We start from the raw sequence: 14,455 nt of genomic DNA, 5'->3' as shown, positions 1-14,455 counted from the left end.
AAACATCACAGGAAACAGGAATGGTGCAAGAAAATGGTATTGTGGTAGAAAGTCAGCAAATCAACTGGCTGAATGGCCTTTTCTCTGCTCCTGTTCATGTTGGTATAATGCTTGATCTTCGGCCAAAATGCAAGATTTACTGGGTTTGTCACCTATGTATGGATACATTTTATTGCTGTAAATTTTTAAAAAGTGAAGTAAAATGTATTGAGTTGTATTGGAACTGCTAAGTCAGTTTGAGCTATAGGGAGAGGCTGAATAGACTGGGACTATTTTCCCTGGAGTATTTTGGGGGTGCGGGGGGGGGGGGGGGGGTGACCATTGTAGAGATCTATAAATTCATGAAGGGCATAGATAAGGTGCTCAGGCAGGGTTGTCTTCCCCGGGGTGGAGAATCCAAATCTAGAAGGCATTGGTTTAAGATGAGAGAGGAAAGATTTAAAAAGGACCTGAGCGGCAACCTTTTGAAGCAGCGGGTGGTGTGTGTGTATCGAATGAGTTGTGAGAGGAAGTGGGGGAATCACAGCATTTAAAAGGCAAGATATCTGGATGGGTATATGGACCAAATGCTTGCAAATGGGACTAGATTAATTTAGGATATCTGATGGGTATGGAGGAGTTGGGCCAAAGGGTCTGTTTGTGCTATACAGCTCTGACTTTATGGTTTTGAATAAACTGAAGAAAGAAGAACTTCCACAGTTGCTCATGAGCAGTTTAGTCATTAAACCCTGGAAAGTCTTCGGTTTGATTTGTGAAATACTCTTAATTATTCCATTCCCAACAACCAGAGAATTGCAACATGTGATGCTCACATTGAAGTTTTGATAATGCAGTTTGTGGTATGTTTTTCGGCTGTTTGAAATGATCAGTAATGAACAACGTGAATGAATTTTTATACTTGTGTTGTTTAATTGAATCCTAAAAGATCTTAGGAGCCTGAAATAAAACAAGAACATTGGACACAGCCCACCTATTGTTAGTTGAAGTCATATCCGATCTCTTAGTTTTTCTCAACTTGCGTCATTTTTATACTCTGTGAGAAATAATTCTTCTGATTACTATCGCAAATTCATAACCAAGAAGTTTTGAACTGAAGTTGTTTACACTTGTTAAAACGTAAGCAAACTCCACATCTGATCAATCAATAGCTACCTAGCTACAATGTAGATTCATGGTTGCCTTGCTCTGTACCTGTGAATCTACATTGTATTTAGGTAGCTGTTGGCTAGTAACAGAACCCTTTTTGCTTTAGGTGCTAAAGTTTTTGATGCATCGTTGCCATTTTGTCATTGTGACTCTTCAGTATACAAAATTTCCTGAATTCAATTAGTTTACCTATTTCCGTTGCATAAATATGAATCTCCCTTATTTCTGGACATAAGCTGTCTTGTCTAAAATTTCTAAACCCCTTTTTCAAGCTCATCTAGGCTTTTAAAAGCTCGTTGTGAAACAACATTTTGATTTCCATACTTGACACACAAGCTGGTGTGTGTATAGAATTGACTCTGAAGGGTTTACTGTGGGGTGACTTGACAAGTTCAGGAACTGGCAAAATAGAGTTTTTGCAGAGAAATAAAAGATGATATGATACTTAATTTATTGGATAACGTGGACCGTAGTAGACTTTTCAGTCACGTATCACTATTTTGTGTTGGTCTCATTCCCCGGAGATTTGATTATTGATGATTGTTACGTTTGTGTATCAACCTCAGTTTTTAGTGTGAGACCAGCAGTAGCATTGTGACCTCGAGCAAGGGAGTGATAATCATGAAAAATGAAAAATAGTAGTAGGATGAGCTCATACTAAATACAGAAAACAGGTTATGTTGAGATAGGTTCCTATTTTTAATATAGTCTTGCATATTGCATGACATATATCATAAACCTATTGAAAGAAGTAACCCATGTCCCTTTTGAGATTGTATATTTGTGCGTTTAGGTTTGCATTATGGCATGAGAACTGAGCATATTGTTTCTGCGATGTACCGCCTCTGTTATATTTTTAACTTGAATGGCATAGCACACCATGTTCTGCTGTTTCAAATTCACTAGGTAGTGCTGACATCCATAAATCAGGCATTGAATCTTTCAAGCAGCAAGTGTTCTTGGAAAAGTTGACTGTTTGGCATTTGCAGTGTGATTATATCACAGTATTATGAAGCACTGCGTTATTTATAAAATTATGCTCGGTTGGGATGTGGCATCATTATTATAAGTCCATTCAAATAAATTGCTACTGTCAGCAGACTCTTCTTATCAGTCGCACTGAGAATCAAAGAAGCAAGGATTAATACAAGAGATTAATGGGCATTTGTGGCTGACTAAACTTCATTCTACATTTTTGTAGTGACAACAGTGATAAAAATAATGTGGTGAATGCTGAATATATGGACTTTGAAGAGGCACATAAGAGTACCAATGACTGATATATTCAACTGCAGAAGTGTGTGTAGGAACTCTCAGTAATTATCCAGGCTGTAGGAGTCTAGACATAGAGGAGAGGTATAATGTAGAAATCCCCAAATATCATGACTGATTTTTGTTTTCCTGTATGTGAATGGCTTACACTTGAGTTTGGGTTTGAAGATTGCAGGCATTGCAAAACTTGATGACGTAAATAGGGGTCATACTAATAGCAGACTTCAGCTATATGAGCACAGTCTGGTGAAATGGCCAGTATGTGGTTTAATGTGGATAACGATGCACATTATGAGGAACAGCATGGAGAGTTAATGTAATATAAATTATACTATCTTGAAGATGATGTAAGAGTTGAGAGACCTGGCATGTAAATTCACAAATCTTTGAAAGTGGCAGGATACATTTTAATAAGGTAGCTAAAGTGCTTGGCTTTGTAGATGGGTATATTGTACTCAAATTATGCTATTTGAAAGTCTCTGTTTATGCCTCAACTGCAGTATTCTGCATCATACTTGGTACCACACTTAGGTCTTAACAAATGTGTAGAGGATATTTATCAGGAGTAGGGACTTGTAGAGATTGGAGAAGCTAAGATTGTTCTCTGAGCAAAAATGGGAAGTTGAGAGAAAATTCTGAACGGTTCTTTTTATCTTGCTCTGTTTCTGACGGCAAGTGGGTTGTTAACCAAAGATCATAGATTTAAAATACTGCAAGGGTTCTTAAAATCTAGAATTCACTATCTGAAAAGGTGGTAGAAATGGATATAATTGAAGCTTTAAATGACAAACGCAGCTCACTGTTGCTACATCTGATTGTGCCATACAATCTGAGATGATCAAATTCCTGGGAGTGATGATCACCAACAACCTGTCCCAGTATACCCACGTCGACGCGAGAAAGCACGGCAATATCATATCCACTTCCCCAGGAGGCTAAGGAAATTGGGTATGTCCACAAAGACTTAGCAAATTTTGTAGATGCACCTTAGACAGCATTCTATCCCAATGCACGACAGCGTGGTATGGCAACTGCTCTTCCCAATACTGCAAGAAACTACAGAGTCGTGAACGCAGCCCAGTCCATCACGCTAATCCATTGACTCCATCTCTACTTCCTTCTGCCTTGGGAAAGCATCTGACTTAATGATAGACCCCTCCCATCCTGATTATACTCTCTTCAACCCTTTTCCATCGGGCAGAAGAGAGAAATGTTTGAATAAGTGTATGAGCAGATTTGAGAACAGCTTCTTACCCATTGTTATCAGACTTTTGATCAGACCTTGCAAATGTTAATTCTGAAATCTCTCTCTGCATTTTCTCTGCAGCTGTAACACAATATTTTGCACTTTGTTTTGCTAATCTGATGCACTTTATACGATATGATCTGCCCATACAGCACACAAAGGAACACTTCACTATATCTTGGGACATGTGACAGTAATGAATCAATTAGACTAATATTTTAAAATTATGAATTTGCAGCGTATAATGAATAGGGTGGGGTGTAGGAATGGACGATTGGAGCAAACTGAAATAGAGAAATGTTATTCAGTTTCACTCCCTTTGTAGAGGTAGATTTGTCATTCAAACGCCCTTGGCTTTCTATGATTTTGTTGCCCGCTTCTCTGATAAGTTGCAACTTGTGTACCAGTTTTGTGGATGGTAATAATGGCTGTTCACAAGTGACTATGTACAATAAATAGGAGAAAGTGAACTGCAGATGCTGGACAGTCAGTCGAAATGTGTTGCCCTGGAAAAGCACAGCAGATCAGGCAGCATTTGAGGAGCAGGAGAGTCAACATTTTGGGCATAAGGACGTCAATCAGGACTGTGGGAGGGGGGGAGCTGAAAGATAAAAAGGAAGATGGGAGTGGGGCTTGGGAAGATTGGGAAAGCAATAGGAAAATGCAGGTGGGGGTGATTTGTGATAGGTCGGTGGGGAGGGTGGAGTGGATAGGTGGGAAGGAAGATGTGAGAATATGTATAGGGTATAAGCAGGCAAGGAAGAGGTTTTGTGAAAGAGGTTCAGCTGAGCATGACTTGGATCAGATAAGAACTTGCAGTTAACAATGGTGTGCTGGAGGCAAGGGTAGTGGCCTAACAAGGTGGAAAAGCATTCATTATGTAGAACCATTTAATAGTATTGGAAGCATTCAGTATGTGAGGTCAGTTTAACAAGGTAAAACATATTCATTATGTTAAAGCCAGTTTTCATTATGTTGAAGCCAGTTTTCATTATGTGAAGCCAGTTATTCATTGTGTGACAGCAGATGGCTTAATCTTTGCTATTGACACACTCTGATTGTAATGGTCACCCAATCAATATGTATGTGGCCTTATCTGGATGCTCCTCCCTGTGAAATGACCATATAATTCATTGAGAAACTGCTGTTCCAGAGAAGACTGTGAACTTGTGTTTCTGTGCGTTTGGGGGACAGTTCTGTGTCCTTTCAGGGCCCAGAATAAAGATGAAGGAGGAAAGACGCACTGTCTCTGAGCATTTTGTTTCGACTGAGAGGGGGAAACGGGATGACAATAGATGGACAGGTAGAACAAGTCAAGAGGGTGATGCCGATTGGAGGGTTGGATCTGGGATGAGGGGAGGGGAGATTTGGAAAGTAATGAAGTCTATGTTGATGACGTATTGTTGAAGGGTCCCGAGGCGGAAGATGGAACATGCTTCTGCCAGGCATGGACTTGGCGGTGGAGGAGGCCCAGGACTTGCATGTCCTTGGTGGAGTGGGAGGGAGAGTTGAAGTGGTTGGCCACAGGATGGTGGGGTTGTTTGGTGCATGTGTCCCAGAGATATTCCATGAAACGCGAGTTGGCATCCTGTCTCCCCAGTGTGGAAGAGACTAAATCGAGAGCAACAGACACAGTAGATGAGATGGATGGATGTGCAGCAAAATTTGTCGGATGTGAAAAGATCTTCTGGGGCCTTGGACAGAGAAGGAGGAGTGGGGGGCAAGTTTTACATCTGTTCCGCTCGGAAGATCATTAAGAGCTAGGCTGACCTAGTCACATAGTTGTTTGTAGTGGAACCAGTGACCAAAAGATTGCTAATGTTTTGCCCCCTGTCATCCCCACCCAAGAACACTGAAGCTTCAATACTTCACATACCCAAATTAGACCAGTTGCTGAGGCTGGAAGTTTTCAAGTTCATATTCATTCATACACCACCACGTGATGCTATTTTCTGGGTCTGTAGATTGTGAAGTAGCAAAGATGGCCTTTAATAGAGTGATATGCTCTTGTTGAATGTGGGAGTTTAGGGAGAGTTTCTGTTGTTACTGAGGATTATGTCTGCAGGAAGTGTGTTTGGTTTCAAATCCTATCAGATCGAATGAATCAGTTGGAGCGGCAAATAGAGGCAATGAGGAATTTACAAGAGATAGGGTGTGATAGATAGCAATTACAGGAAGGGAGAAAAGCTGCAGATACAGTTAGGAAAATGGGTTATTTCCAGGGAAGGTCAGAGAGGTAGGCAGATAGTGCAGGACTCTTCTGTGGCTATCCCCATTTCAAACAAGTATGCTGTTTTGGAAAATGTCGGGGGTGATGGACTCTTGGGGGAATGTAGCACGAACAGCTAAGTTTCTGGTATCGAAACAGACTCTAATGTAATGAGGGGAATGTCTGGTTTCGAGTGATCGATTGTGATGGAGACTTTCTAGTCAGAGACACAGACATGTTTCTGCAGCCAGCAGCGAAAAATCAGAATGGTGTGTTGCCTCCCTGGCACCAGGATCAAGGATGTCTCAGAGGTTGCAGAATGTTCTCAAAGGAGAGAGGGACCACCAGAAGGTCGTTGTACACATTGGAACCAACGACATAGGAAGGGAAAGGGATGAGATTCTGAAGGGAAAATATAGAAAGTTGTGCAGGAATTTAAAAAGGAGGTCCTTTCGGTAAGTCATATCAGGATTACTCCTTGGTGCTTTGAGCTAGTGAGGGTAGGAATAGGAGGATAGAGCAGATGAATGTGTGGCTGAGGAGCTGGTGTATGGGAGAATGGTTAACATTTGGGGTAGAAGTGATCTGTACAAGAAGGATGGATTGCAGCTGAATTAGAAGGGAACTAATATACTGGCAGGGAGATTTGCTAGAGGTGCTTGGGAGGATTTAAACTTGTATGGTTAGGGGGGGAGGTAGGACCCAGGCAAAAAGTGAGGAAAGAGATCAATTCGCAACTGGTACAGTTGGTAAAAGGAGTGAGTCAAACAGTCAGGGCAGGAAGGAACAAAGCAGAGAACAAGGAGGACTGGCAAATAGAACTGTATTTACTTCAATGCAAGAGGTCTAACGGAAGGCAGATGAACTCAGGGCACGGTTGGGAACATGGGACTGGAATATCATAGCAATTACAGAAACATGGCTCAGGGATGGACAGCACTGGCAGCTTAATGTTCCAGGATGTAAATGCTATCGGAAGGATAGAAAGGGAGGCAAGAGAGGAGGGGGAAGTGATATGTTTTGATAAGGGACAGCATTACTGCTGTACTTGGGGAGGATATTCCTGGGAATACATTCGGGGAGGTTATTTGATGGAACTGAGAAATAAGAAAGGGATGATCATATTGTGATTGTATTATAGACCCCCTAATAGTCGGTGGGAAATTGAGAAACAAGTTTGTAAGTAGATTTCAGTTACCTATAAGAATATTAGGGTGGTTCTAGTAGAGGATTATAACTTTCCAAACATAGACTGGGACTGCCATAGCGTTAAGGGTTTAGATGGAGAGGAATTTGTTCAGAGTGTACAAGAAAGTTTTCTGAGTCAGTATGTGGATGTTCCTACTAGTGAAGGTGCAAAACTTGACCTATTCTTGGGAAATAAGGCAGGGCAGATGACTGAGCTGTCAGTTGGGGAGCATTTTGGGGCCAGTGACCATAATTTTATTAGTTTTAATATAGTGGTGGAAAAGGATAAACAGGATCTAAAAGTTGAAGTTCTCAATTGGAGGGAGGCTAATTTTGAGGCTATTAGGCAAGAACTTTCAAAAGTTGATTGGGGGCAGATGTTGACAAGTAAAGGGACAGCTGGAAAATGGGAAACCTTCAAAAATTAGATAACAAGCATCCAGAGTCAGGATATTCCTGTTGGGGTGAAAGGAAAGGTTGGTAGGTGTAGGGAATGCTGGACGGCGAGAGAAATTGTGGTTTTGGTTAAGAAAAAGAAGAAAGCATATGTCAGATATAGTCAGGAGAGATCGAGAGAATCCTTAGAAGATCAATTGGAGTATACTTAAGAGGGAAATCAAGAGGGCAAAAAGGGGGCATGAGATAGCTTTGGTGAGTAGGGTTAATGAGTATCCAAAGGGATTTTGTAAATACATTAAGGACAAAAGCGTAATGAGGGAGAGAATAGGGCCCCTCAAAGATCAGCAAGGTAGTCTGTGTGTGGAGCCACAGGAGATGGGGAAGATACTAAATGAGTATTTTGCATCAGTGTTTACTGTGGAGAAGGACATGAAGATGTAGAATGTGGGGAAATAGATGGTGACATCTTGAAAATAATGTCCATATTACAGAGGAGGTGGTGCTGGATGTCTTGAAGATTCATTCAGTTTTATGTGTTTCAGGACCTGATCAGGTGTACCCTAGAACTCTGGGAAGCTAGGGAAATGATTGCTGGGCCTCTTGCTGAGATATTTGTGTCATTGATAGTCACAGGTGAGGTGCCAGAAGACTGGAGGTTGATTAATGTGGTGCCACTATTTAAGAAAGGTGGTAAGGACAAGCCAGGGAACTATAGACCAGTGAACCTGACATCAGTGGTGGACATGTTGTCGGAGGGAATCCTGAGGGACAGGATGTACACACATTTGGAAAGGCAAGGACTGATTAGGGATAGTCAGCATGGCTTTGTGCGTGGGAAATCATGTCTCACAAACTTGACTGAGTTTTTTGAAGAAGTAACAAAGAGGATTGATGAGGGCAGAACGATGGATGTGATCTATATGGACTTCAGTAAGGCATTCGACAAGGTTCCCCATGGGAGACTGGTTAGCAAGGTTCGATCTCCTGGAATACAGGGAGAACTCGCCATTTGGATACAGAACTGGCTCAAAGGTAGAAGACAGAAGGTGGTGGTGGAGAGTTGCTTTTCAAATTGTAGGCCTGTGACCAGTGGAGTGCCACAAGGATCAGTGCTGGGTCCATAAATGATTTAGATGTGAGCATAAGAGGCGTAGTTAGTAAGCTTACAGATGACACCAAAATTGGAGGTGTCATGGACAGTGACGAAGGTTACCTCAAAGTACAGGGAGATCTTGATCAGATGGGCCAATGGACTGAGGAGTAGCAGATGGAGTTTAATTTAGACAAATGTGAGATGCTGCATTTTGGAAAAGCATATCAGAGAAGGACTTATACACTTAATGGTAAGGTCCTAGGGAGTGTTGCTGAACAAAGAGACCTTGGAATGCAGGTTCATAGCTCCTTGATAGTAGAGTCACAGGTAGGTAGGATAATAAAGAAGGCATTTGGTATGCTTTCCTTTATTGATCAGAGCATTGGAGTTGGGAGGTCATATTGCGGGACATTGACTAAGCCACTTTTGGAATATTGTGTGCAATTCTGGTCTCCTTCCTATTGGAGGGATGTTGTGGACCTTGAAAGGGTTCGGAAAAGATTTACAAGGATGTTGCCAGGGTTGGAGGATTTGACCTATAGGGAGAGATTGAATTGGCGGGGGCTGTTTTCCCTGGAGCATCGGAGGCTGAGGGGTGACCTTTATAGAGGTTTATAAAATCATGAGGTACATGAATAGGATAAAGAAACAAAGTCTTTTCCCTGGGGTTGGGGAGTCCAGAACTAGAGGGCATACATTTAAGGTGAGAGAGGAAAGATATAAAAGAAACCTGAGGGGCAACTTTTTCACAGATAGATTAGGTTAGGATATCTGGTCGGCATGGACAAGTTGGACCAAAGGGTCTGTTTCTGTGCTGAACTTCTCTATGATTCTAATTCCTGAAGCCATCAAGTGGAAGGATCTCTGTTTCTTGGATTGTATTGTTGTTTCCTGCACTTAACTCCTCCACTGTCACTTCTCAAACCTCCACCAAACTTTCTTGTGTGTTGGCCTATTAGTGTAACCTGCATTATTTTAGTATAAAGGTCAGTGTCTCATCCTTCAGTGCAAATACTAAATAATTAACCAATCCCAATTGCAATCAGTGGATTAGAGGAGATAGGTAGATGGGTTCTGTTTAGAACATGGGAAGTCAATATTCTTGACCTTGACTGCTTGTATTAAGTTAAAACAAATGCTTTAAAGTCACAGTTTTAGCATGTCAGAATTTTGTTTAATATATCATTAACTGAAATTATGTATGTACTTTGTGTGAACTATTACTTCATAGAAATAACATTCATGCCAGTAGAACTGAATTAAAAGTGGTTGTTAAGTTTCAGCTGTAATCGAGGGTGTATGGAGCGTGAGCAACAAGTTGTTTGTTGCACTTTGCTTATATTAAATAAACACACACCCTTAAATAAATCAGTTTACAAGTAAGCATCCATAAATTGTTTATGCATGTTTTAAAAGTGTTTAGATACTGTAAATTGTAAGTTGTGGAAAGCTTGTGGAGCTTTCTAATGAGCCCCTTTCATGATCACCCATGACTCTATCATTTGGGCATTTACTAAAACAAGGCAGCAATAAAAGTTAGTTGAATGCAGCACCTATTGAAACTGGCTCATAAATAATCAAATTGTACAGTCAACAATTATGATCCATTTGGATTCAGAAGTTAGCTCTCCTCCAACATACAGAACTGCAAATTGGTAGAAAAGAAAATTTCACAAATAATTTACTAACATTTTCACTGCTGCAATCTCTTTGTTCTGAATTTGTGCTGCTACATTATCTCTAAGAAGAAATTGGTTTTCTCGGAATACACATCCAGTTGGATTATTTCATCATTTCTTGTCTAAAAGTATAATGTGCTATTTTGTTGCACCACTCTTTTGTCAGAAAAGTGGTAAGAGTACTGATGCTACAGTTCTACTTGGCTTTTTTTTAATACTAAGGCTAAATTTATAACTATGTACTTGAATCCAAGAGCTTGCACCTTTTAGTTTTTGTTCATCAAATCTCATTTTTGCCACAGGTCTTATAACAAAATTGTTGAGGTAAGATCTGAGCAACTGACACCATTCCGGTCTTTGGAAACACTGGATCTCAGTAACAATCACATTTCGGAATTGAAAACATTTCCACCTCTGCAACTTCGGTGTCTGTAAGTGTGTGGCCTAACTTCTTACATTTTGTGCTAGTTGTGGTAAAAGAATTGTGTTTTAGTAGATGGGTAGAGCTTCAGAATGAGGAGAGGAAACTGATTATTAAGCAGACCTTTTCAATCTAATCTTGTTCAAAATATAGGATCTTATTTTACAGGGCTGCCTTTCACCATGTAAATTCTACTGAATGCAGTAAATCTTCCTAGGAAGAGTTCTCTCAAGGTTTCTTCCTATATTGCACTAGAGATAACAATTATAAGTAGCTCAGTGGTCTCTTGGATCTATTTTATACATTTGATATGGATCAAAGTCCCTAGTTTCTTCAGAAGTATAATTAGAACAAATGGACTTCAAACCAATGAAGGAGAAATTAGGAGCCTTTTGTAAGGACAGAAAAACTTGGACAAAATGTCTCAGCAATGCTAGAATTCTGTACAACCAAATGACTGAAATTTTTCTCTTCATTTTTGAGGGCAGTTTATGCTGGCTTTGTTTCAGGTGCTCGTTCACAGTGCTTGCTTCCTTGTCTGAATGTTAATTTTTCATGTCCAAGGTTAGTCAAGTGTTGGCAAGCAATTTGATTTGGGGTAGGTGCACCTGAGCTCAAGCTACTCATTCTCCTCGGGCTCACTTGATGTGAGGTAATTTGGGGTGAAGCCACTGGCTGATAACGCATCCAGGTCAGCTCTTGTAGCCTGGCTGTCACCAGAGAAGTAATTGGTTAATCTAAAATAGTCTAGGGATTGAAACAAAGATTTTCCTGATGAGCATCTCATGAATGTTATGTCTTTTGTGTACTTCTAAAGATTCTGGGCAGGGATTGGAGGCAATATTACTGACTTGCTGAGAAATTAAACTTTATTTGTTCGCTGGACACTTCTGCAGATGGTGTAGCATTACATAAGATTTCCTAATTGTGAGCATTATTGTTTAGGTACATCAACAATAACAAAATAACTTCTTTGGATCCTGGTTGCTTTGACAATCTTTCCAACACACTACAAATCCTAAAGCTAAACCGGAACAAAATTTCAGCTATTCCTTCAAAGATGTTCAAGCTGTCCCATCTTCAGCAGTTGTAAGTTCATTTATTTCATTTCAAAATTTGAAAAAGCACTTGCGAGTTTAAGTTGTGTTTTATCTGAATTTCGGGTTTAAATGTTCACTTTACTAGTTATTCATTTATATTTAAAGTGGAAAAATCTGTTGCTTTGCCATTCCAGACTTGTGTTTTTATGTTGTTGCAGGGAACTTAGCCGCAATAAAATTAAAAAAGTGGATGGTCTTACATTTCAAGGACTTAGTGCTTTGAAATCTCTGAAGTTACAACGAAATGGCATTAGTAAACTCATGGATGGAGCTTTCTGGGGACTGAGTAACATCGAGACTTTGTGAGAACTGCTTTTAATTACTTAGTATGGTTTTCATATGAACGATTCATAAGGCCAAAATAGAATTCATTTCGAATCTTAGATGCTGTAAAAGACTTTTTATTCATATGTTTGCATGTTATGAAATTACTTCATTTGAATCTTCACCTAGAATTTTTTTTTACACAAAGTACTTGGTTCAGCAAAATATGTAAAAACTTGTTTGTAAAATGAGCTGCTTTCTACCTTTTTGGCCTCGCAGCTCTGGCAGTTGACTCTCATTCCAGAGAATCCAGCCACATGGCCTCTTTCTTTTTAAATTGCCTTTGCCAAGCTTTTTAACCGTGTAATAAACAGGTAAAGTAAATAATAAAACCTATTTTTCAGGATAATTCAAGATTACTTTTTTGTTAATTCTTTTCCCAGACAATTAGATTTTAACAATCTGACAGAAGTAACGAAAGGATGGTTGTATGGCTTACTCATGTTGCAACAACTTAACCTTAGCCAGAATGCCATCAACAGGATCAACCCAGATGCCTGGGAGTTCTGCCAAAAACTCAGTGAACTGTGAGTAGCTTTTATTCCATTCCAGTTCCAGTCCCGAAATCAAGCCAAAATGTTAGCTTTATGTTTGAGTGTATTTTTTATAAAGTTTCTTTTAATTAAGATGACCAAAGTAGTGTTTCTTATGAGAGGTAAGATGCAAGATTTATTTTCAAAACACAAGTGACTTGCTTATAATGCTTTTTTTGTCTATTTTTAATTTTACAGCTATGAACACAAATTGGATTTGTACTAACTTAGTATTCTTTAATTTGTAAAACGCAATAAGCAGCAGGTATCCTGCTGAAGAACATAAACCAATTGTGGAATAGATTGTGTCTTGCACTTAGTGAGGTCCTGCCTCCTCACGGAAAACCCAAACAGCATTATTAGAATAAACAAAACAGGAGTTTTGAGTTCATGGCCAACACTCCACTCTCGATCAACACCATTAAAATCAAATTAATTAATCAATTGTCACTTTCACACAGCAAACGTTTTATTAACCGGCACCTATGGGACCAAGAGTGTACCAGTTGATCAAGAGGTTCACATAATCGATGTAAAAACGCACACTAAGCAACATAAACATAATGCAGGGGGTATAGGCATCATTGTTATATTTATTTATAACATAAATCACTTAAACAAGAATGCCACTTTGCTTTAAATAAAAATTAACAGCAGAGAGCCTTCTCGTTTGTACCCTCGACTGACATAGTGTGGATGTCGCAAAAATACAGTAAACTTCCAGAATTTGAGGTATATAATTCTTGCTGGTTTATCGAGACTGACATAAGGTGCTGGTTAAAACAAAGTTTGCTGTGTTCAGTTGGTTGATGTAGTCATCTAAATAGCAAAAGTGGCCACCCATATAAATGGGAAGTGAAGAATCTTTTGGAATTGATTTTGAGGTCTCCCAGTGGTGTGATAATGAAATGTAGAAAACCGTTTTTAAATTAAGTAAACTTCTTTCAGTGTTTAAAAATTAGTTATTTAACGATGGATACTTTTTGGTTTAGTGTCATGACAGTAATCTCTGTATTCCAGTGTGGATGCTGTGTTTAAAGGGATTGAGGTTTGGGGAACCAGTGCTACTGTGAAAGATGATTGATTGGCAAGTAATTTGAACCTCTTGTGAGAGATTCCTTTAAATTCCAGGGGGTTACCCTCACTATCTTACTGGCAGTGTCCTATGAGTTTCAGCAGCCCAAGTAACCCTTTTGCCGTCCTGACCACGTCCTGACCTGCAGAAATGAGAGTGCTGAACGGTAATTGGACATGGTGCTCACTTCTGCAATACAGAGAAACCTCAGTTATCCGAGGGACACTGGCGGGGATTACTTCGTTTGGATAATGGAATGCAAGGTAGCATAGTTTAGTCGAGCATCGGGACATTGTGATCTTGCCGGATATTCCGATATTCGGATAACTGAGGTTCCTCTGTATTGGAGTTGTCACTTTCAAACAGTCATTTCAACAAGAACCGTTAACTAGCAAATATTGAGTTGCTTGTCCAATAGTAGCTTAGTTTGAGGAGAATTTGCTAAGTTGCAACATACTTGTGCGTTTGGGCTGGATTTCAAAGGTGAGCAATAAAACTGCCTCGTGACAGTCTCCCAAATTACAGAATGTGAGCAAAGAAATCGGAGTCCTATCTTCCACTCTGAAACTGCTAATACTTAAACTATTGAGCTTGCTAATGACCCATCATCTGAAATTTTCTTTTTGTTTCCCCCTGCATATTCCAGGCTTTTAGCCTTGAAAGCAAGTGTGTGTTTTATGGCAGCTTAAACCAGGGGGTACCCAAGCAGTAAAAGAGCTCTGCCACTGGGATTATGACTGAATGATAGATTCTGCTCCGGCTGGCAGCAT

At 39.9% G+C, this 14,455-nt stretch overlaps 1 protein-coding gene across 1 annotated transcript in view; it reads left to right on the top strand.

Annotated features, from left to right (window-relative positions):
• Positions 1–14,455, top strand: part of lrig3 (leucine-rich repeats and immunoglobulin-like domains 3) — a 62,233-nt gene that overhangs the window by 33,135 nt on the left and 14,643 nt on the right. Inside the window, exons 4-7 of the mRNA XM_043708660.2 lie at positions 10,535–10,663; positions 11,599–11,742; positions 11,912–12,055; positions 12,461–12,604. Coding sequence (XP_043564595.2) covers positions 10,535–10,663; positions 11,599–11,742; positions 11,912–12,055; positions 12,461–12,604 — 561 coding nt within the window. The remainder of the gene's footprint in view (positions 1–10,534; positions 10,664–11,598; positions 11,743–11,911; positions 12,056–12,460; positions 12,605–14,455) is intronic.

This window comes from Chiloscyllium plagiosum, unplaced genomic scaffold (assembly GCF_037043375.1).
Source record: "Chiloscyllium plagiosum isolate Xiang-an unplaced genomic scaffold, Cpla_swu_hap1 HiC_scaffold_19, whole genome shotgun sequence".
In the NCBI taxonomy this organism is placed as follows: Eukaryota; Metazoa; Chordata; class Chondrichthyes; order Orectolobiformes; family Hemiscylliidae; genus Chiloscyllium; species Chiloscyllium plagiosum.
This window is presented reverse-complemented; position numbering and strand designations above follow the sequence as displayed.